This window comes from Stomoxys calcitrans, chromosome 4 (assembly GCF_963082655.1).
Source record: "Stomoxys calcitrans chromosome 4, idStoCalc2.1, whole genome shotgun sequence".
Taxonomy (NCBI): domain Eukaryota; kingdom Metazoa; phylum Arthropoda; class Insecta; order Diptera; family Muscidae; genus Stomoxys; species Stomoxys calcitrans.
In genome coordinates, this window is record NC_081555.1 from 32275007 (window position 1) to 32298880 (window position 23874).

At 38.4% G+C, this 23874-nt stretch overlaps 1 protein-coding gene across 1 annotated transcript; it reads left to right on the plus strand.

Moving 5' to 3' along the window:
- The first annotated feature begins 3986 nt into the window (after window positions 1-3986).
- LOC106084547 (putative uncharacterized protein DDB_G0277255) lies at window positions 3987-14249 on the plus strand. Its single transcript, XM_013248301.2, has 10 exons — window positions 3987-4275; window positions 5258-5533; window positions 5596-6394; window positions 6469-7668; window positions 7737-7849; window positions 8101-8269; window positions 8376-8466; window positions 8597-8704; window positions 9509-9641; window positions 13623-14249. The coding sequence occupies exons 2-10, from the start codon at window positions 5282-5284 to the stop codon at window positions 13644-13646; spliced, it is 2889 nt and encodes a 962-aa protein (XP_013103755.2). The 5' UTR covers window positions 3987-4275; window positions 5258-5281; the 3' UTR covers window positions 13647-14249.
- Window positions 14250-23874: the final 9625 nt, after the last annotated feature.

A 23874-nucleotide genomic window follows, 5' to 3' on the forward strand; every position in this document is an offset into this window, starting at 1 on the left:
ACCACTCCGGGTATATGTGTAAACCACCTTGCGTCCAAATTCAGTGAAAATGCATACCTTATGTCCCCTAGAAGCTATTGGGTTGCCCAAAAAGTAATTGTCGGTAAGATAGTAGTAATATAGTCGGCGTTGACAAATTTTTTTCAGCGGCTTGTGACTCTGTAATTGCATTCTTTCTTCTGTCAGTTATCAGCTGTTACTTTTAGCTTGCTTTACAAAAAAAGTGCGCGAAATTTTGTTTACATTTGTTTGTTTGGCGTCAATTTTAATATGGGTACCACATGTATTGAAAGAAATTCATTTAACAATTACTTTTTAAAACGAATCATAACTGGAGATGAAAAATGGATTGTTTACAACAACGTTAGTCGAAAACGATCATGGCAAGCATGGTGAACCAGCTCAAACCACTTCAAAGGCTGATATCCACCAAAAGAAGGTTATGCTGTCTGTTTGGTGGGATTGGAAGGGTGTGGTATATTTTGAGCTGCTTCCAAGGAACCAAACGATTAATTCGGATGTTTACTGTCAACAATTGGACAAATTGAATACTGCCATCAAGGAGAAGAGACCAGAATTGGTCAATCTTAAAGGTGTCATATTCCACCAGGACAACGCTAGACCGCACACATCTTTGGTCACTCGCCAAAAACTGAGTGAGCTTGGCTGGGAACTTTTGATGCATCCACCATATAGCCCTGACCTTGCACCATCAGACTACCATTTATTTCGATCTTTGCAGAACTCCTTAAATGGTAAAACTTTCGGCAATGATGAGGCTATAAAATCGCACTTGGTTCAGTTTTTTGCAGATAAAGGCCAGAAATTCTATGAGAGTGGAATACTAAATTTGCCAGGAAGATGGCAAAAGGTTATCGAACAAAATGGCAATTATATATTTGATTTTAGTTCATTCTAAGTTTTATTAAAAATGCATTTACTTTCTTTTAAAAAATCCGCAATTACTTTTTAGGCAACCCAATATATCGAAATATGTTCCGATTTGGAGCAAATACAAATAAGTACGTAAGTAATAAGTCATTGTTCAATTGTGTATAACAAAATATGGGTGTTTTTCGTACCTATATCTAAAAGTAAACCGATCTGAACCATATACGACACGGATGTCGAAAAGCTTAACGATTTCATTTTCGACCAAGAAAAATCATCAGCAGGAGATGTGAAATGCATCATGGTGCTTTACAATCATTCCAACTAGAGTAAGTTGTAAAGCAAAAATATGAATTTGAACAGCGCTCTTTAAAAAAAAAATTGTTTAAAAAATTCATTGAGATTTTGCTTTAAAAAAAATTCATTGAAATTTTGCTAAAAAAAAAGTTCATTGAAATTTTGTGTTTGGAAAAAATTTCATTAAAATTTTGTTTTGCAAAAAATTTCGTTAAACATGTATGTTTTTCCTGTCGGTATCCAGCACTAGATGTTGTTGTAGCCATATATGAATTTGCTTGTGGAGATAGTTATGTTTGTTCCGGACCGATCGCCGCGGAAACGCTGTGGTTGTAGCCAAATTTTCATGTGGAGGTGGCGATCCTCGTCAAGCTCCAGTGTAAGCAAGCTCGTTCCAGTCATTTCCATTGCATCCGGTGACCATTGGTTATCTAAAGGCGCCAATGACTCGCCTTGTCTTATCGAGCATCATATGCACTCAGTATTTGTGCAAGAGCCGGTGCCGCCCGACCGCGGAAACGTGATATCCTTTAGTTATTTAAAGGCACCAATAATTCGCCTTGTCATAGAGACTCAGTGTTTAAGTAATAGTCGCTGCCATCCGGCCTCTCACTGAGACTCTCTACTCGATTCCGCTGATTGTTCGAGACTGCAATTGCAGTTAGCCCTCATACCCATGGAGCATTTCATTAGTCGCAACCTGTGGAAGCGTCCGGTAGCACCCATTTAAGCTTCTCAAAGATCCAGTCTGTGTGATGTTTATGTTGTTGTAGTGATGTTTATGTTTGGTTATTTAAAGGCGCCAATAACTCGCCTTGTCTTATCGAGCATAATAGGCACTCAGTATTTGTGCAAGAGCCGGTGTCGCCCGGCCTCTCATTGAGACTCTCCGCTCGATACCGCTAATTATCCGCGACTGCCGTTGCAGCTTCTCCGTATGGAGCATTCTACAACCCGTGGACGTTCCCGGTAGCTCTCAGCTACGCCAGCTGTAAGCACCTGTGTGGTGCTCACAGCTATCCCGTGCCGATGTGATATTTATAGTTAACTCGTGCCGTAGAGCGCTGGGCACAATGTCTGGTGGACTGGGTTGTGGGAGAAGGTGCAGTATTATGGGTTAACATATTCTACACCAGTTTCAACTCGATATGTAGGGATTGGGGCCTGGGATGGATATTCACGGCACAGAATGAACGAAAAGGTAAATCTCTGTAGCACAGAGTCCAGCAATTGGGCCTCTGAGTGCAGTGTTCGATCTTCTGTCTTTGCACCTGTATGTTGGGTGTGCGGCAACGAAGATCGCCGTTTGACTGAGGCAATCGGGAATCCCGATAAATTGAGCACTTTTCGGCTGACAATGGGTCACGATGGATTATCAACTAGGGGAGTTTTTACTTGTTGCATTTATTGATATGTGGTAAATTTGCCCTCTTTCAAATGGAATGTTTGTGGGCAAATTTGCATTTGAGTTGGAAAGCATTCATTTAAATAAGAGAAGTCTTCGAGCTGATTTTAATCGAAATGTAAGGAGGCTGTCAGAGGTATCGAAAAGCAACCGCGGCGTTTCAGTAGAGTATTCGTTAAAAAATTTGAAATTTTAATCTCTACCATCTACCAAAACCATTTTATTTGAGTCTTACCTTCCTATCGGACTCTACCGTTTGAGTTCTAGGTATTATATTGCCTCTGACTCGTATTTATTTGATATTTTGTGGAGTGCATGGAATTTTAAACGTTTTTTTAATTTGTTTCGTTCTTTTGACAAAACGTCTCCGCTGCCATTATTAATAACAGTTTATTTGTTAATCAATATCAATATCAACTAATGGGAAAATTACATTATACATCCTATGCGTCATCCTCACATATAAAGGATTTATTAAAGCATTTGGCAAAAAGCAGGATTCGCTGAATACTATCTACCCAATAGTGAAAAGGGCAAAAGCATGCATTTCGCTTTGTATTAATATGTTGCTGTGTTATATTTTAGTACTTTCGCGTCTGTTCGCGTATTTTTCAACTAAAAATTTGCAGGAGAATAAAAACAGCCTTTACCCTCTTTCTCTTTTTTTGAACTAAACAGCTAAATTTTTTAAAACAACTGTTCGACGCTGCAAATTTGTGATGGGAAAAAACCTCAAGTAGAAATTTGCAAGCTCTCAATCACCAACTATTTTATTAAAATTCTACCACTGAATGAAATCGGTAAGTTGTTTTGCTTTAAAATCTACTATCTAAAAAAAGTAATCGGTAAAAAGCCTTTATGGTAAATTGAAAACATTTCGGCAATTTTTTTCAACAACGGTTATAACTATTGTTCAGAAATCAGCTTAAGAAAGTAGCTTTAGTCGGAAGTGAACAATGTGTAAATCACTGTGCCAAAATTAAACATTCGTCAGAGTAGGCAATGTAAAAGTACAGGATGCACTTATAAGGTGAGGTCATGCGAACAGCTGATTACAATTTTTTTATTTTTCCTTTGATTTGCTGTGATTTTAAGAGGCACTATTTGATCCGATATGCTGCACATAAGTAAAAAATAGTGTTATTATCAAGAAAATACAAATATAAAACACATTTGAAGAAGATAAGTTGTAAAACAAAGTTTATTCCTAAAACCACTTTTACACTTCCATTTACGGCATTTGCCACTTAAGGTAGTTTTGTTGGGGGTAGATTTTTGTTGTTGTGCTAATGGTATTACCTCTTAATTGTACCATGGTAAAAGTAGATTTTCGACTATTCGATTTTTTAATCCACTAAAAGTCGACTTTGATTATTCGATTAGTCGAAAGTCGACTTTTAGATCCCTAAATGAATGGAAGTATGGAAGTGAAATAAGTTTTATGGTCTAAAAGATACTAAGATACTTTTATGGTCTAGAAGTACTGCTTTAATGCAAATAGAAAACCATGTAAATAAGTTCAAAGTGCAGTAGAAGATTAAATTGTAAAATATGAACAAGTGAATGAATGAAATAAACGATATTGTCTTGTGCCTGTGCAAAGTGTATGAAAAAAATATCCTGGCTATAATGACGGGGCCGAAAGTCTGGGTGAACTTGCAGTGAAACCTCGGGAAAAAATTGTACGGCTTTATTTATGTGTTTCATCGTATATGAACGAGAGTAACTGTTGTGTAGTATATTATATACCTATGTATATACATATAGTATATATATGTAAATAAATCTATGAAGATATTTATAAAAGCAGATACATATATAAGAATATATACATACATACATACGTGCCTACATGTATATAGTAAATTTTTTCATTTTAAATTGTTTATAGTTTTCCTATATATGTACATGGAAAAAGCGGTGTCATTTGTCGTAAATTTTTGCGTACATTCGTACATAGGACTTTGCCATACGTTGTACTACATCCGTCTGCATACATATATAAATATATATGTATATATATACCTATCGGTTCTTCAATGCGTATAAGCATCACTTAATGGGCGTGATTTGTTGTGATTATTGGGGTACCCTAGGCTCCATCGCAATTGTGCTTGGACCTAACTAAAAACCATGCAGCTTTGTGGAGGATATTTTTTATATTTTTAAGCCTTTTGGGATTAAAGTCAATAAAAAGAATCTTTGAAATTCTGCAATGTGCATCCGAAAGTGTGCGTACAATGTCTAGTATACTATAGAGCAGAAATTATCTTCATTCACCCTATCTGTGGAGGTACGATGTACGAAGATAGAAGAATGTACACACACACACACACATGCTTATATCAAAAATTATAAAGTGTTTTTGTGGTTTTCTTTAAAGAATTTGCAAACAAAAAAATGGCAAATCCGGCAAATTTTCTTATTTGTTTCCTTTTGGGCATACATACATATATATGGTAATTCCAGACACTGAATTTGCTCAATCGTCTTGTTTTCTTGTATGCATGTTCATATATATACACATAAAAAAGTACATGGAAACTTGAGCAAAAGTTTTCAAAGGTCTCATATAACGTTTGCTCCATGTTCCGGTGGCGATCGTTAAATTTAAATATTTGTTTTGTTTGTGTTCTAAGTATATATGTAACTCACTACTTTTAGCTGTGCGTTTAAATATACGAGAAAATGGATTCTTCTACAAAGAACAAGGATACCACTTGCAACACTTCGGCGACGGCGTCGGTTATTGCCAGCATTTGCAGCAGCGACAGCTTTACAATTTTTCCATCGCACCATCACGATTTGACCAGTACCAACAGCATAGAGCTGAATGCGGCTGCATCGTTAAGTGATGACTCTGGTGTTCCGCTAACCACAAACAGTTCAATATCGAGTGGTGATTCATATCGTTTGGGTCTGTGCAAGTTTGATATTGAGGTAATGCCAGAATTCACAATAGAAAAAACCTAGGCTAATTAATCACTGGTTTTGTTTTTCAGATTGTGGAAAGCGATGGTGAAGTCTCTCAGTTTGATTCTTTGGATAATTGCTCGGAAGGGGGAATGAGCGCCGAAAACTTTAATACTTTGAAAAAAGGACCATTGGCGCCCATAGATCCCCCACCAGAGTTTCAAGATTCTCCCCAAACAACACTGGTGCGGTCCATGACGAAAAATCCCATGTCAAGTTTAAGGCGCTGGACATCATCTCAATCCTCCTTTGAGCATCTTAAAGATCATGGCAGCATAGAGCAACCAACCAACTTAAGTGAAATCACCATTGGCAACATGAACACCTGTGGCGGCGAAACAGATACCATTTCTGGCAATTATATGGGCGGTGAGGATATGTCTGGCAAGGAGCTGTATACAATTAGCAAACACTTGTACTCAAGTGACTCCATGCTTCACTCACACATGGATAACATTTATGATGAGCCGAATAATATTTTAAGCTCCTCGTTGGGCAACAGTGTTGATGTTTTAGAATCTGATTCTACATCGCAAATAATTCCTCCGCCTCCGCCGCCAGTGTCTATTGTGAAAATAAAAAAGACCTTGTGCCCTTACTTTCAAGACCACACCAGATATTTTAAGGCCATACCATCGGAGCAGGACAACATTACGTCGGCAGTGCAGCGATTTAATGTGTCTGGCCTCTCAGACATACATGATTACGATTTGTACTATGGTATTAAACGAAATGCATATCAGCAGTTCGATAACAGTTCACAACGAAAGATAATTTATAGCCCCTTAAGCAATTCGCATTATTGCCACAATCATATCTATCATGGAGGTAAGTGTTTATACTGATATCTTTAATGGTCCACATATTGTCTAATTTAAACAACATTTTATTTACATTTGCAGGGACGTGTAGTAATAGACCCAACTCCAGAAACTCATTGAACAGTCGACTGTCAAGTTCTCACAACTCGTTGAGTGTGTCTTCGGCCAACAAGCCAGACGATTCGATATTTATTACGCAGGCTATGTCCCACGATGCACTGCTGACGCGAGAAATCTCAGATTTTTATAACGTCCCCATCGACTCAGACATCTACGCCTTGCCGGTGGATATGGTCAAATCGGACAAGGGACGTTGTTCGCAATATATGCAGCGTCATAGTGCCAATGCCAGCAACAAGGAGTCTGCAAATAGAGATGCCAAAGATGTAGATATAGCAAGTAGTTGTAGTAAGCACGCCTCCATAAAATGCCACCACCAGACGAAAGTGAATCGTAAAAATAAAACTAAGCGCAAGAAGCGATCAAGCTCCTCCAACTGCCCCGATAACGACGAAAATAGTGATCGGGCCCCCAGTCACATATCGTCGAGTACATCCTCCAAGTATACATCAACTTTTGTATCCAACTCAAGCATACAAGAAGACGGCATAGTTAATACAGTGGAGCCGTTGCACATGTCCCTGGAAGAAGTGAAGTCGTTCTATCACACTCTATACTCCGAAACGAAGGACAGCAACACCGAAGGTGTGTCAGCAACTGTAGCTGGTGGCACCTCCACTGCAATGCAGCATTCCAAATCGGCAATTACTAACTCAACATCGAAATCTTTGAATGATGCCTTGTGGAGCGGGTCCCGCAGTAGCAACTCAACTCAAAACCGCTTGGAAAAATGTGTAGGCCCAACGGCAAAAAATCGCAAAAACTTCTCATCAGACTCGGAAGCTCATACGAATAACAACAATAACATAATGCTTGCCAAAAACAACCAAAACAATCACAAACAAAATGCTTCTCAACAGACAATTGGCGGCAATTTGAATAATGAAAAAGAGAAGCCGTCAGAAGTTCCACAAACTGTAATTAAGACTAACATGATATCTTCCAACGAAAAGAAATCTCAGTTTACATTGAATTTGAAGCAGCGATTTTGTAGTATTTTTCGTTTTCGAAAAAATCACGGCAGATACAACAACCGGCATGACACCAATGACAATGAAGAGAATTTTACAAGCAACGAAAAAACAACAACAACCACAAAGTCCAATGAAGATAAGCGTAAAAAATTCCAATCAAGAGCTCTTCCGCCTCTACCAAAAAAAGGTAGGCAGTTGCTGGTGTTGTCACTTAAGCCAATGTGATTAATATTTTGTTTTCCCTATTGCTTGTAGAATCTGGAGAAAAGGTCGTTAAAAGCACTGATGAGAATACAGTCAAGAAAGAGGAGAAAAAGTTTGAAGTTAGGCCATTTCATTTCACATCCAGCATTGAGAAAGTTAAAGATGTAAGTAGAGCTGGAAATCTGATGTGGGATAATGAAAATAGAAAAAAGATGTTTTGATTATCCCATGGCATGACCCGATGAAGCCTTCATCGGCAAGGGCTGCCACCTTAGCGTACAACACAACGATTTTACTCATTTTAACCCATTGACCCCAAGAAGCCTTCATCGGCAAGGGCTGCTGCCTTAGTGTACAACACAAAGATTTTACTCATTCTATTCTCGTTTGGTCTTTACTCTCTGTAATATTTCAGTATGGTTGGTATTGGGGACCATTATCAAGCGAAGCCGCCGAAAAAGTCTTGTCTAACGAGCCTGATGGAAGTTTCATTGTTCGTGATAGCTCTGACGATCATTACATATTTTCACTAAGTTTCAAATTAAATAATTGTGTGCGCCATGTTCGTATTGAACAGGATCAAGGTAATTTACATTTATTATCTATAATTCCACACTACAAATTGATAGAAATGGGTGTGAAAGGGTTATCTATATGAGCAAAAAAATAACATCTTGTACTGATTTTCAGGAACATTTTCATTTGGATCGTATGCTAAATTCAAATCGCAAACAATCACAGAATTCATAGAAAAGGCTGTGGAGCATTCACGAAGCGGCAGGTAATTATTTGTGTTAAGAATGGTTTTAGCTGATATTTCTAAAAAAAAAGAAATTAAGGCATATTGTACAGCTAAATTTTTAATATGTGTGGCAAATTAAGTTCCAATTATTTTTCATTTCCTTTTACAGATATTTATTCTTTTTACATCGAAGACCAGAACATGGTCCCATGCGTGTGCAATTGACAAATCCAGTTTCTAGGTTTAAGCACGTTCAAAGTTTGCAACATATGTGCAGGTAATTACTTTTAGATTTTTCTAAATGGTTAGACCATTGGTAGCCCCTTAGATACCAAGGAATAAATTTTTATGGCAGATTTGACCCTACTTTTAAATACCTTTCATTTGATACCCATATTGCCCAAAGCGGTGAAATAGGTGGCGGACCCCCTCGAACACTTTGGGCGAAATTTCTATACCTAGTTCTACTCTTAAATACCTTTTGTCTGATACCCATATTGGCAAACATGTCCGTGCGGTGGGGTATGGGGGGGGGGGGGGGCCTCAGACGCCAAGGAATAAGTTTTTATGTCAGATTTTTACTCTAAATTTAAATACCTTTCATTTGCTATCCATATTGCCCAATGCGGTGAAAGAGTAGTGTTGGGGTTTTTTTCGGGGGTGGGGGACCCCCTGAACGCTTTGGTATGAATTTTTATACCAAATTCATACACTACTCCTAAATACCTTTCATTTGATACCCATATTGTCCCAATCGGTAAACATGTCCGTCCGGGTGGGTTTTGGGATGGGGCGTCCCCCCAGATTAGTTGACTCCAAAGTTTTATACCAATTTCGCGTTTTTAGGGTACCATAGGGTGGCAAAATGTTGGTTTTTGAAAATGGGGGTATGGGGGAGGATCCGTCCCCCCTTCGGATATAAAAAAAATGTAGTACCCTATTTTCACCAGGGGCCTACCATCTGTAAAAATTTCATGAAAATCAAACAAACAAAGCGCAACAATTTAATTTTTATATATATTAGATGTGACTTTTATATTTCCTCATAAATACTAAAACTTTTTCGATTTTTCTCCTACAGATTTGTTATATTAAAAGCTGTAATAAGGAAGGACTTAATACAAACATTACCATTACCGAGAAGACTTTTAGACTACCTGAATTACAAACATTGTTATTCAGAACAAATTGAAAGTGATAGTTCCAATTCTCAGGTAAGAACTTGTATGAAAAACACATCTGAATTTTGATAAGACTTCGCGTGCATACAGTTTTACTCAAAGCAACAGCAAATTGCCTACAATAAATGTTTATTAAAGTCACGTGTTTAACAGAAAATAAATCCTCATATGTGCACAGTGGAGAAATGACAAAGCGTAAAAACCATGGGTTCTGCACGTAGTATCCAACAATAAGGTTTATCTTATTTATGGTCTTTTCGAAGGAAAACTGAATGCAAATTTATTCTAAGTGGAAATTTCTTTATCATTTTTGCACCTACCTACTGTTTAAGCGTTCCGAGAGTTATAAGGTTACGATGGGTTTGCTGCTACGAGCACGTCGACTCTTAGGGATGTATGAATGCGTTCGTCACCACCCAGTAGAACTCGCACGGTACCCGATGATTCCAGATCATGCTAGCATTGCATTGGAAGACTCGACTTTAGGGTGCTTTCGAATACGTCACCACATATGTAGATACGTCATCATATAAGGAGACTCGCACTGCACTGAAAGAAAGTAGTTTAGGGTACAGGTACGTCACCATCTTGATACATCTGGGTCCGTAGAAGTCGGGGTTAAAGTTTGAAAAGATGGCAGGCAGAAGGCTATAAATCAGTGTTGGGCACATTTGTTAGTGTGCGCAATATTCCAAGCCCGTGGGCTAATGTACACAAATATGTGCAATGGAGTGTTTGTATTTGCCCGCCAATGCTCTAAATTATGTTGTAGCCACATTTTTATGTGGAGGTGGCGATTCTCGTCAAGCTCCTGTTCGGACCTCGTTCCGGTCCAAAGAACCGATCGCCGAAGGAACAGGGTGGCCATTGGTTATTTAAAGGCGCCAATAACTCGACCATCATAGGCACTCAATATTTGTGCAAGAGCCGGTGCCGCCCGGCCTCTCATTGAGACTCTCCGCTCGATACCGCTTATTGTCCGCGACTGCCGTTGCAGCTACTTCGTATGGAGCATTCCACAATCCACAACCTGTGGACGCGCCCGGTAGCTTGCAGCTAAACTTCTCGTGACAGCAATGAACTCCACATGGGCCTGACGGACCTCACTGTTCCAGCCTGTGTGGTGCTCACAGCTATCCCGTGCCGGATTTTCTCTGTAGTTGCCACCTACTATTTTGTCTCCTTTCTTGTGTACGGGACATATAATGGTGAGGTTATTATCAAGGATTATGCCTACTTATAGCCAGAGTGCGCATAAGAGCTGATGCATAAGCCACATCGGCACGTCACTTCCATTCTGAAATAGTTCAGCCGGTGACCCATTGGCTCCTGCTGCTTTGTTGCACTTTAGCCTAGTGACTGCAACATAGGCTTCATTTTGACTAGGCGGTATAAATTTTATACCATCATTAGGGATTGGTTGTGCAGTATACTCTCAGGTTGAGTAATCGGACTTTCTCTTGATTTCTGAACTAGCTCATTCATTTTCCATTTCTCCCGATACCTCTACTTCGCCTGAAAAGTTGCTGCTGACTACAAGAATATGCTGTATTCATGGTTTCAGCAGCATCTCGACACTGCTGGCCCCTAGATTCTTGACCACAAAATTGGGTGCTTGATATTTGTTCTGCTCCATATTAGCTCTCATTATTGGCCCCGTTTTTCCATGGCTAGGTTTTTTGGGTGTGGGGCGGTCTCCAGATTCTTGACCAGGTATTATGAGAAAAATTTCATGGAAATTTTGTCTTTAGAAGAAATTTTAGGGAAATTTTGTTTTTAGAGGAAATTTTAGGGAAATTTGGTTGTTTTGTCTTTAGAGAAAATTTCAAGAAAATTTTGTCTTTAGAGAAAATTTCGTGGAAATTTTGTCTTTAGAGAAAATTTCATGGAAATTTTGTTTTTAGAGAAAATTTCATGGAAATTTTGTTTTTAGAGGAAATTTTAGGGAAATTTGGTTGTTAGAGAAAATTTCATGAAAATTTTGTCTTTAGAGAAAATTTCATGGAAATTTTGTCTTTAGAGAAAATTTCATGGAAATTTTGTCTTTAGAGAAAATTTCATGGAAATTTTGTCTTTAGAGAAAATTTCATGGAAATTTTGTCTTTAGAGAAAATTTCATGGAAATTTTGTCTTAGAGAAAATTTCATAGAAATTTTGTCTTTAGAGAAAATTTCATAGAAATTTTGTCTTTAGAGTAAAATTCATAGAAATTTTGTCTTTCGAGAAAATTTCATAGAAATTTTGTTTTTAGAGAAAATTTCATAGAAATTTTGTCTTTAGAGAAAATTTCATAGAAATTTTGTCTTTAGAGAAAATTTCATAGAAATTTTGTCTTAGAGAAAATTTCATAGAAATTTTGTCTTTAGAGAAAATTTCATAGAAATTTTGTCTTTAGAGAAAATTTCATAGAAATTTTGTCTTTAGAGAAAATTTCATAGAAATTTTGTCTTTAGAGATAATTTCATAGAAATTTTGTCTTTAGAGAAAATTTCATAGAAATTTTGTCTTTAGAGAAAATTTCATAGAAATTTTGTCTTTAGAGAAAATTTCATAGAAATTTTGTCTTTAGAGAAAATTTCATAGAAATTTTGTCTTTAGAGAAAATTTCATAGAAATTTTGTCTTTAGAGAAAATTTCATAGAAATTTTGTCTTTAGAGATAATTTCATAGAAATTTTGTCTTAGAGAAAATTTCATAGAAATTTTGTCTTTAAAGAAAATTTCATAGAAATTTTGTCTTTAGAGAAAATTTCATAGAATTTTGTCTTTAGAGAAAATTTTCTGGAAATTTTGTCTTTAGAGAAAATTTCATAGAAATTTTGTCTTTAGAGAAAATTTCATAGAAATTTTGTCTTTAGAGAAAATTTCATAGAAATTTTGTCTTTAGAGAAAATTTCATAGAAATTTTGTCTTTAGAGAAAATTTCATAGAAATTTTGTCTTTAGAGAAAATTTCATAGAAATTTTGTCTTTAGAGAAAATTTCATAGAAATTTTGTCTTTAGAGAAAATTTCATAGAAATTTTGTCTTTAGAGAAAATTTCATAGAAATTTTGTCTTTAGAGAAAATTTCATAGAAATTTTGTCTTTAGAGAAAATTTCATAGAAATTTTGTCTTTAGAGAAAATTTCATAGAAATTTTGTCTTTAGAGAAAATTTCATGGAAATTTTGTCTTTAGAGAAAATTTCATGGAAATTTTGTCTTTAGAGAAAATTTCATGGAAATTTTGTCTTTAGAGAAAATTTCATGGAAATTTTGTCTTTAGAGAAAATTTCATGGAAATTTTGTCTTCAGAGAAAATTTCATGGAAATTTTGTCTTCAGAGAAAATTTCATGGAAATTTTGTCTTTAGAGAAAATTTCATGGAAATTTTGTCTTTAGAGAAAATTTCATGGAAATTTTGTCTTTAGAGAAAATTTCATGGAAATTTTGCCTTTAGAGAAATTGTAATTTGTCACAGAAAGAATGTGTCATTACACAAAAATACATGCATTGGGAAAAGTACAACTATTAGACAGAGTTGTCGAGCTTGGTTAATGTGGTAATTGTATCATAGATGCGTTTTCGCTACTAATACGATTCAAATACAACACACCAACGCACGGCCCTTGAAGCCATCACACCTAATATGGTTGAAAAGTCTTCTAACCAAAGACGAAACGCGTCCCATATAGTGGTTGGTGTGTGTTGCTATCTTTGGCTTTCCTTTTTTATTTGCATCTTCGATAATTGAGCTCATCTCGAAAGAGAAACAAACAAAAATTGAGAAAATTTTTATGGAAATTTTGTCTTAAAAAAATTTTCATGGAAATTTTGTTTTAGTCTTAGAGAAAATTTCTTGGGAATTTTGTTTTTTAGGAAAATTTTATGGAAATTTTGTTTTAGTCTTAGAGAAAATTTCTTGGAAATTTTGTTTTTTAGGAAAATTTTGTGGAAATATGTTTCATTTAATTGCATATAACTTTGTAAACAGATTTTAGAAACTAATATTAATTCCAAACAATTTTTCTTTTCAGATTTCGGGAGAAGGATCTTTGTAGATTTGTTCCACTTTGTTGTTCTTTTCTTTTTGATTATTAATTATTAACTATATGCTAGCTAGTATTACAGTGAGTAAAATAGTAATAATTATAATATTGAAAGTAATAATAATAATAATAAAAAAATTATAATAAAATAACATAAGTATTAAATTGTCGTCTTAACAATTAAAATTATGATTTCTTTCATTATTGCTGCTCACAAAGTATTGTCTCGGTGCTATAACATAAGATATGTACAAGTAAAATTAATAATTAACATAGTTATGTAGAACTTGCAGGATAATGACTGACTTGAAACATAAAAACAAAAACAAAAAAAAAAAAAAAACGAAACGAGAAAACCAACAAACAAAAAATATAACGAGAAAACAAATCTATATTTGAATACCAATACTTTTACGAAGCGAAACCCCTTTTAGATGAATACAAAAACAAAAACCAATCTCTAGGCATACATATACTTTATATATAAATATTTAATACCATAACCATGTATTGTACATACTCTATACATAGATATCATCTACTGCAAATAGTTTGCAGTGCAGTGAAATAAATTCAAATTTAACAAATAAAATTTGTTATAAAATAATATACATATATGATGATGATATTATATGGCCGGCATTTTCGAAGATGTATTTTGTCTTAACACTGAATCACAACATTCTTATTTGCGCCTTTAGATAATGTTTGTTGGAAGTATTTTTTTTTTTTCAACCAGCTAGAAGGAATTAATTTTCAAGAATTTACAAATAATTCTCCATTTTCCTCAAATTTGTATTTGTCTGGTTAACGAAACTCAACTGCCAATATATTCCTAGATAGATCAGCATCGTGATCCATGACATTTACAGCACATTGTATTTAAAGGAAGGAAAAATCTACAGATTTTGATTGTACGATTGTGGTGATACCAGAGGTAGGTCCTTAGAACTTTTGAAAATTATATAGATTTTAGGTAAAATTTTTGTGGCACTATGCAATCACACTCACTTAAACCTCTTTTAGTTCATTTTGATAACACAGAAGAAAGGAGAAGAAAGATGCCTTCTATGTCCTACCATTGAACAACCAAACAAATACAAATTTTGCCCATGAACATTCCACTAAGGAACAGGAGCAAACTGCTCACATATCAATGAGTGCAGTCCCATTCTAGTTTAAGCTCAGTGATAAGGGGCCTCCTTTTTATAGGCGAGTGTCGGAATTGAGTGTCGCAGTGCCTCACAAATGTTGCCAGCATTAGGAGGAGAAAACCACCTCTGAAAATTTTTTTTCTAATGGCCTCGTCAGGATTCGAACCCAGGCGTTCAGCGTCTTGGGCGGAGATGCTTACCTCTGAGCTACGGTGGCCTCCACCATTGAACAACCAGTTTGAATTGAACACACAAATCGGAAGTTCTTCTTGCCAGCGCAGCACAGGCACACATCAGATGTTGTTTCATCTTCTCCGAAGTTCTTACAGCTACTGCAGAAATCTGTACTTGCAAATCTGTACAGTGACCTGTCATGATGGATATGATGAGTGAAACTTTTGTTTAAGCCAACGACAGCAATGCAGAAGTTCGAGTTCTATGCATCGCAATGACTTCGCTACTCAAAGGGAGCTTTCTAATCTTTATACCCACATGCAAGTATTTGCCAAAAACAACAACAACCGTATAATTTTGGAACGTTCACAGCCCCCCAAAAGTGTCCACCTGTCGAAAATTTCCTGCCATATCTCTGTGGCCCGGCACCCAGAACAGGTGAATTATAAACTGTTCGTTCACTTTGTTGAGAGAATTTAAGTCTCGTTTCGAATTCCTAAGAAGATATTTATACCCACCGTCGGCGGGCGCCCCATTAGCCGAGTTGGTGGCGTGCTTCGGTCGTGGGTTCGATTCCCGCCAGAAGCCTTTGTCTGTCGCTACTGTGTTATCACAATGGACTTAAAATTGTCAAAGTGAGTCAGTAAAGGACTGCCACTCTTACCTAACCTAACCTACCCAACGTCGTTATGGCATAATCTGGGCGACGAATGTTCTTGTAACACTGAGGAACAGCGAAACGGTTGATAGTAGAGGTGTGCACGTGAGTAGGCGTGTCGCGCGTGGGTCTCGTAGCTCGTGAGAGAGATCCAAATCCTATGATGAGATCGTACGTGACTGTGATTGAATTAAAATTCTTTGTGCGTGAGCGTGAGTGAATGAAATCCCGCTCGTAATTCGTGAGTGAGATCAACAACCAATCATGACCGTGATTGAATTAAAATTCTTTGTGCATGAGAGTGAGTGAAGGAAATCCCGCTCATGACACACAACTCTCGAGAAACCCACGAATCAGAAGAAACTCACGTCGTTATGACATAATCTGGGCGATGAACGTTCTTGTAACACTGTGGAACAGCGAAACGGTTGATAAGAGAGGTGTGCACGTGAGTCTCGTAGCACGCGTGGGTCTCGTTGTGAGCTTGTGAGAGAGATCCAAATCCTATGATGAGATCGTACGAGACTGTGATTGAATTAAAATTCTTTGTGCGTGAGCGTGAGTGAATGAAATCCCGCTCATGGCACACGAGAAACTCACTACTCAGGAGAAACTCACGATTCACAAGAAAAATCACGACTGACAAATAAAATCACAATTCACCAGAAAATCACATTCACGATTTACGAGACACTCCACGGCACGGGATAGCTGTGAGCATCACACGGGCTGGAACATTTAGGTCCGATCTGTGTGGTGTTCGTTGCTGTCACGAAAAGTTGAGCTGCGAGCTACCGGGCGCGTCCACAGGTTGCGGATAGTGGAATACTCCATACGGAGTAGCTGCAACGGCAGTCGCGGACAATCACCTGTATCGAGCGGAGAGTCTCAGTGAGAGGTCGGGCGGCACCGGCAAATACTGAGTGCCTATGATGCTCGATATGACAATTAACCAATCACCACCCTGTTCCCGCGGCGATCGGAACAGGTTGAACCAGAACGAGCTTGCTCACCTACAGGAGCTTGACGAGGATCGTCACCTCCACATGAAAATGTGGCTATAACAACTCGCTCGCTCACGACACTTATCACGACTCTCGAGAAACTCACCACTCAGGAGAAACTTATTCGTCAAGACTGACGAATAAAATTAGAACTCACCAGAAAATCACACTCGCGAGACACTCAAAACCTTTAAGAAAATCACGACTAACGGTTTAAGATATAACAAAAAATTTTTTTTTGCATGCATCTCAAATTATACGGTACTTAAACGTACGAATTCAGGCACTTGACGCATGGAAAAAAATTATTATTCGCTTCATGGAAGAATCATCGTGAATATCTTGTGAGTGTCTCGGAAGTCGTATGTGAGTAACATTGTTGTTGTTGTAGCAGTGTGTTGGACACGGACGCGGCAGCCCTTGCCGATGAATGAATCCATCGGGCCAATTCGGTACGTACAACCGACTGCCATGTCTCGTGAGCGTGCGCGAACATAAGTCGACATTAAAAACTTGTGTGTGAGTAACATTGTTTTTCGTGAGCGTGAGTGAAAGGTCACTCACATGAAAATCTCTAGTCGGTAGGACAAAGAAAATCCTATGAAGAGATCCGAATCGTGAGAAGATGAGGCTATTACTGAAAGGAAGTAAGGAGGTTAGTATTGCTCTCGGTGTCATAACGGGACATAGGCCAACGAGCTCGAAAGTGCAAATTTGCCCAAGAACATTCCATTAAGGAACAGGGGCAAACTTCTCACAAATCAATGAGTGCTGTCCGATTCAAGTTTAACATCGATGATAATGGGCCTCCTTTTTATAGCCGGGTCTGAAGAGCGTGCCGCAGTTCGACACCTCTTTGTGAAGAAGCTGCCATACCAAATGGTACAGTACCTCACAAATGTCGCCAGCATTAGTCGGGAATAATCAACGCTGAAAAATTTTCTGATGTTCTCGCCAGGATTCGAACCAAGACGTTCAGCGTCATAAGCGGACATGCTAAACTCTGCGCTAAGGTGGGCTCCACTATTAAGAGCTCACTTGTGCAAAATAGGTGCGGCAAGTGATAGCATGTGTAGGGCGTGTAGAAAAGATGATGGGACATTGGAGCGTTTCCCATATCATTGCCCGGCTTTCGCAGCTAACAGACAGGTAGGGAAACAGAATCAGACATAAAACAATAAAGGGCGTGGTATGGAAAAAAATTAGAGATTTTGTAAGTAGCACTTAATTCCTGACTTAGATTTTTTATACCCACCCCCATAGGATGGGGGTATACTAATCTAGTCATTCTTATATTCTTGATCGTCTCGACGTCCTGAGTCGATCCAACCATGTCCGTCCGTCCGTCTGTCGAAAGCACGATAGCGGTCGAACGCGTTAAGCTAGCCGCTTAAAATTTTGCACAGATACTTAATATTGATGTAGGTCGTTGGGGGATTGCAAATGATCAATATCGGTTCAGATTTGGATAAAGCTACCATATAAACCGATCTCACGTTTTGATTTCTTGAGCCCCTGGAAGTCGCAATTTTTATCCGATTTGGCTGAAATTTTGCACATAGTGTTTTGTTATGACTGCCAACAAATGTGTTAAGCACGGTCCAAATCGGTCCATAACCTGATATAGCTGCCATATAAACCGTCTCCCGATTTTACTTCTTGAGCCCTTACAAGCCCCAATTTTTGTCCGATTTGGATGAAATTGAGCACGTAGTGTGTTTTTATGACTTTCAACAACTGTGCCAAGTACGGTCTGAATCGGCCTATAACCTGATATAGCTCCCATATAAAACGATCTCCTTCTTGAGTCCCTAAAAGCCACAACTTTCATCCAATTTGGGTGAAATTCTGCACACAGTGTTCTGTTATGACTTCCAACGACCTCAAATGGCTCCCATATTAACCGTTCTCCCGATTTGACTCCTTGAGCTCCTGGAAGCCGCGGTTTTTATCCGATTTGGCTGAAATTTTTGCATATAGTGTTCTGTTATAACTTTCAACAACTGAGCCTAGTACGGTCCAAATTAGTCTCGGCTCCCATATTTTGGCAGAATCCATGGTGGTGGGTTCCCAAGATTCGGCCCGGCCGAACTTTGCACGCTCTTAATTGTTTTCATTTAAGTAAACAAGAGAAGCTTTGCTGCGAACTACTGAGCGCGTCCAGAGGTTCGGGATAGTGGAATGCTCCGGAGAGAGAGTCTCAGTGAGAAGCCGGGCGGAACCGGCTCTTGCACAAATACTGAGTGCATATAATGCTCGATATGACAAGAAGGGTTATTGGCGCCTTTAAAAAACCAATAGCCACCCTGTTACCTGTTACCGCGGCGACTGGTCCTTTTGACCGAAACGAGCTTGCTCATCTACAGAAGCTTGACAAGGGTCGCCACCTCCACATGAAAATGTGGCTATAACAACAACAACAGCAACATAATGATTTGGATGGTCCCCGCGATAAAAGCGCCGAAGGTAATGGTTGGATAGCATGTAGTTGTGTTTTCCCATGGGTAGGATCTTTTTTTCTTGAGGGAGGTGGTCCACTTTAGAACTGAGGTGATAGCCCGTCGCTGTTATAAAAGCGGAATTCTGACAAATCTGAATATTATGCTTCTTACTAGTGTAGGTCAGTTGGTATTGTAAATGAACCAAATCGGCCCAGGTTCAGATATAGATCCCATATAAACCGATCTTTCCTTTGCACATCTTGTGCCTCTTGAGAGAGCAAATCTTTCCGGTTTGTCTAAAATTTTGAACTATGACTTTTTTATGTTCTCAATAGTTGTACCATGTATGGTTTGCATATAAAACCTAATAAAAGATATAAACCATTATACTTCTTGAGCCTCTATCTAGCGCAGCGCTTATCCGATTAGACAGAAATTTTGCACGATGGTCCTTCTAAAACCTCAAAAATTTATCCTATGTATAGTTTGAATCGGTCTTTAACCTGATATAGGTGAATTTTAAGTTTTGCACGATGATTTCTCCTAAGACCCCAAAAAGTTATCCTAAATATCGGTCTATAATCGATCTATAACCTCATATAGGTTCTCTATAAACCGATATAGTGTTCCTTGAGCCTCTGCAGATCGTAATTTTTATCCAATTTGCCATTATGAATATGAAGATTCCATGTACGACCCAAATCGGGCCACGACCTTAAATAGCTTCTATATAAAACACTGTCTCGTTTTGACTTTGATCTTGAGCACTTACAGAAAGCAGTTCTTAACCAAATATACAAACCTTCCATAATTGGCTGGATAGATAAATACTAAAGCCGTTATTACACGGCATGTAGTTGTCTTATGAGATGTCACTTTTTGTATTCAGGTGTAATTTAAAATGTTTGTCAAAATTGTCAATTTACATATGATTCATCATTTTTGCCATCACACCTACAACCTACAAATGTGAGCAAATCTGATTTTTTTTTGCGTAAAAATTGTTAAATTTGTGAGAAAAGTGGATAAATCATAAATTTGTGAAAATAATTTAATTGGGGCTTGCTTTCATTCATTCGACTGACAACAAAAACAGCTGATTTTGTCAGAAGGAGTAGAGAAAGCTCTAAAGCCTAGTACTGACTTCATTCAAAGCGAAAATGTCTATTAGATTATTGCGAAATTCGACGGATGGTCGATGCTAGAATGGCGGATGGTCGATGCTAGAATGGCTTTCCACTAATTTTGTTGGCCATAGTGATGACAGTTATACCATTCTAGTTCTTTCATTGAGTGCGTTTTGGAAGCCTTTTTTATTGGGCCACCATTTACCTGATGAATGTCCAAAGGTCCGGATTTAAAAAGGTGTTCTCACCCGAACAGTTGCTAACAGCCAGCCAGGTTTGACGGTATTAAGTTGGCAGATTTTTGTTTGCATTCTCTTTGTTGTTATCTTCTTTCCCGCATATTCTCTGCTCATGTACGCACACGTATACACACACTCACGCAAATTTCTTTGTGTGTGTTCGCAAAAGGTCGATCGGCTTGCTGACAACATGGCGGATTGCCCCATATGATTTGTGGTTGTTGTACAAATGAGACCACCTTTAATTGTTTTGTCATGAAGTTTTTGTTATTATTTTTCAATATTGCGGACTTTTCTGTAAAATGCTGAATTTTTTCTTCATCCTTCATTACATATTTTCATTCCACTTTCTTAAATAACAAAAATCCAAAAATCACACTTTTTCAGTTTATTCCAATGAACCCACCCTAGTGTACGAATTCATTATACATAAGACATTAGAAGATCATGTGATCCATAATGTTTTCCAAATTCAACTTTTTAGTATCAATAATAAACGATGAATTAGAAATAAGAACAAACCATACGGCCAAATAAAAACTTATGATTTAATCATATACGTATATAATTACATACAGCTATGTCTAATATTATAAACTGAAATAAGAAATGTACTAAATAATAAATAAAATTTCTCGATGTTTAAAAACTTGAAAAAAATGTGGGTTTGTCTGTTGTTTTTTAGTACTTACATAGGTAAACAGGAGGCCACCGTAGCGCAGAGGTTAGCTTGTCCGCCTATGACGCTGAACGCTTGGGTTCGAGACCTGGCGAGACCATCACAAAAAATTTTCAGCGGTGGCTTTCCCCTCCTAATGCTGGCAACATTTGTGAGGTAATATGCCATGTAAAACTTCTCTCCAAAGAGGTGTCACACTATGGCACGCCGTTCGGACTCGGCTATAAAAAGGAGGCCCCTTTTCATTGAGCTTAAACTTGAATCGGACTGCACTCATTGATAGGTGAGAAGTTTGCCCTGTTCCTCAGTGGAATGTTTATGGGCAAAATTTGTATTGTATTTGTACATAGGTAAACAAGGCTGAATGAAATAATTTCTCCAAAGCTCCTTGGTCAATTTGATTTTCCCTTTGATCTCAGAACTGATGTCGTTTGGTTATGGCTGTACCGAGGTAGTTAACAATCGCAAAGTACTATTTCATTTCACATCTGCCTTTTGATAGGTTAGGTTGAAAAGAGGATGCAGATATTAATCCGCCCCATGCCACTATGGACATACACCTAAGCCAGTAATCGGCTTGTTGTGCGCTCTAAAAACTATAAAGTAACCTCTAAAAATAAAATTTTAAGCTAGGAATTCCGTGCTACTTACAAAATTCGTAATTGTTTTCAATACCACTCTCCTAAGTTAGTTCATGTCTGGTATTGTGTCTCCACCTAAGTGCCGGTATCTGTTAGACGCGAAAGCCGGGCAATGACAAAGGAAATACTCCAACGTCTCATTATCTTCCCCGCATACCCTACACATGCTATCACTTGCCGCACCGATAAGTGAGCTCGTAGTCATATGTATCCCGTTATGATACCAATAGCTATACTGACCTCCTTCTTGCTTCCTTACAGTAATAGCCTCGTCTTCTCACGATCTGGATCCCCCCATAGGATTTTCGCCGTCCTACCGACTGTTTCGCAGTTCCACAATGTTGCATGCGCATTCGTCGCCCATACTACGACTGCGTCGACGCGAAAGTCTTCGGGTTACCCAAGTTTATTGACGGCCGTCCTCTGGCCTACACCGCCAAATCGTCTGCCCTTTCATTTCCCTTCACACGGAGTAAGGGGAAATGAAAGGGCAAACGATACCCAAACGAAGCGGATTTTGCCATCTTCAGAGAAGGTGCTATTCTCCTTATTACACTGCAAGACTGTTCGTGACCTAACCGTCCTGGTTGTTATTGCCCTTATGGCAATTTTACTGTCGGTAAAGATGTTCACACTCGACGACCTCGAGTTAGGACCACACCACTTTACGCATTCCGTGAACGCCCGGATCTCCGCCTGCAGGACCGTATTATGGTTAGGCAGTCTAAAACAGATCTCAGTCCCTGGGTTCTCAATTTAAACCCCAAGATCCACTCTGTCCTCTAGCTTTGATCCATCCGAGTAACACGATCCTTTAGATGGCAATACTAGGGTTCCGTCAATACAAGACTGTGCCGATGGTAGAAGTACCTCGCACTCGACTTCAAGGTTCATCTCAGGCATCCGATAGGAAACCTCTTCCCTTCCTTCCAGGTTTCCTATCGTCGCCTCGATTATACCGCGATGGTATGAGCTACTCCCATCCTCAATCCATTCTCCCATCGCCTTAAGTCTCATAGCCGCAGTGGCTGCTTCACACTTAACCTGTATGTCAATGGGACGGATATCTAGAATAGCCTACAGTGCCCTAGTGGGCGTGGTCCTCATCATCCCCCTATGCCAAGACAACATGTTCTCTGAACCTGTTGTATGGTCCTTATGTTGCACTTTTCTCCATAGCAATCCACCAAACTACTGCGGCGTAAGTAAGTATTGGTCTAATCACGCTCCTGTAGAGCTAGTGGGCTATCTTCGGATTCAGGTCCCATTTCGAGCCTACTGCCCGTCTACATAGTGCCCAACATATGTGAGCCTTCTCAGTATGCTCCTGAATGTGACACTTCCAATTCAGTTTCCTGTCCAAGATCACACCCAAGTATTTGACCTTGTCAGATATCGAAATCGTCTTATTGGGTCTAGCCCAATCATATGCCATATGCAAAACCCTTTCGTCCTTTCTGCGTAGATCGTTCGGATCTAATATCGTCTGCGTTGCAGACGGTTTAAATCCCTTCTCAATCAGCATCCGTAATAGGTCATTTATGGTGTTCACCCATAGGAGTGGCGATAAAATGCCCCCTATGGCGTTCCCTGTGCCACTTTCTCGCTTATATTTATGCCATGGGACACACATTTTATCCACCTGTTCCTTAGAATATGGTTTATCCAGTCCTTTTGATAAAACCGTAAATCCATTTCTATTGGGATGTTCAGACCTTATGGCTCAGAAATTTTTTTTTTTTTGTGATGATACATTAGCTCAGACCTGATTCCAAATGCCTTTGAATGCATATCGAAGGCCGCTTAGCAGTCCAAATATATATGTATAGAAGTTGTCGAACGTTTTCTGATCTACGGAATCGGGTGTAGTATGCATATCTGGTAGACTGTAGTTTTACTAGATCAAAAGCAGGATTAATGTCTTTTGTTCTAAATCTGATTGTCTTTTGATCTTAATCTCTTCTACGATTGATTATATATATTTTGTATGTTATGAAGAGAAGACTTACTGCTCTGTACTGGGCACATTCTGTCTCCTCCTCCTTCTGGTGCAATGGGCATTCTATGGTGGTTATACCTTCTAGGTAGGATGTCTCCTCCGGTCTTAAATGTATATCTTTATT

Excerpts from the sequence above, each read along its gene's own strand:
- LOC106084547 (XM_013248301.2), top strand. The coding sequence starts at position 5,282 with ATGGATTCTTCTACAAAGAACAAGGATACCACTTGCAACACTTCGGCG. Across the intron at positions 7,669-7,736 it reads TCCGCCTCTACCAAAAAAAG|AATCTGGAGAAAAGGTCGTT; the intron begins GTAGGCAGTTGC and ends TATTGCTTGTAG. Across the intron at positions 7,850-8,100 it reads GCATTGAGAAAGTTAAAGAT|TATGGTTGGTATTGGGGACC; the intron begins GTAAGTAGAGCT and ends GTAATATTTCAG.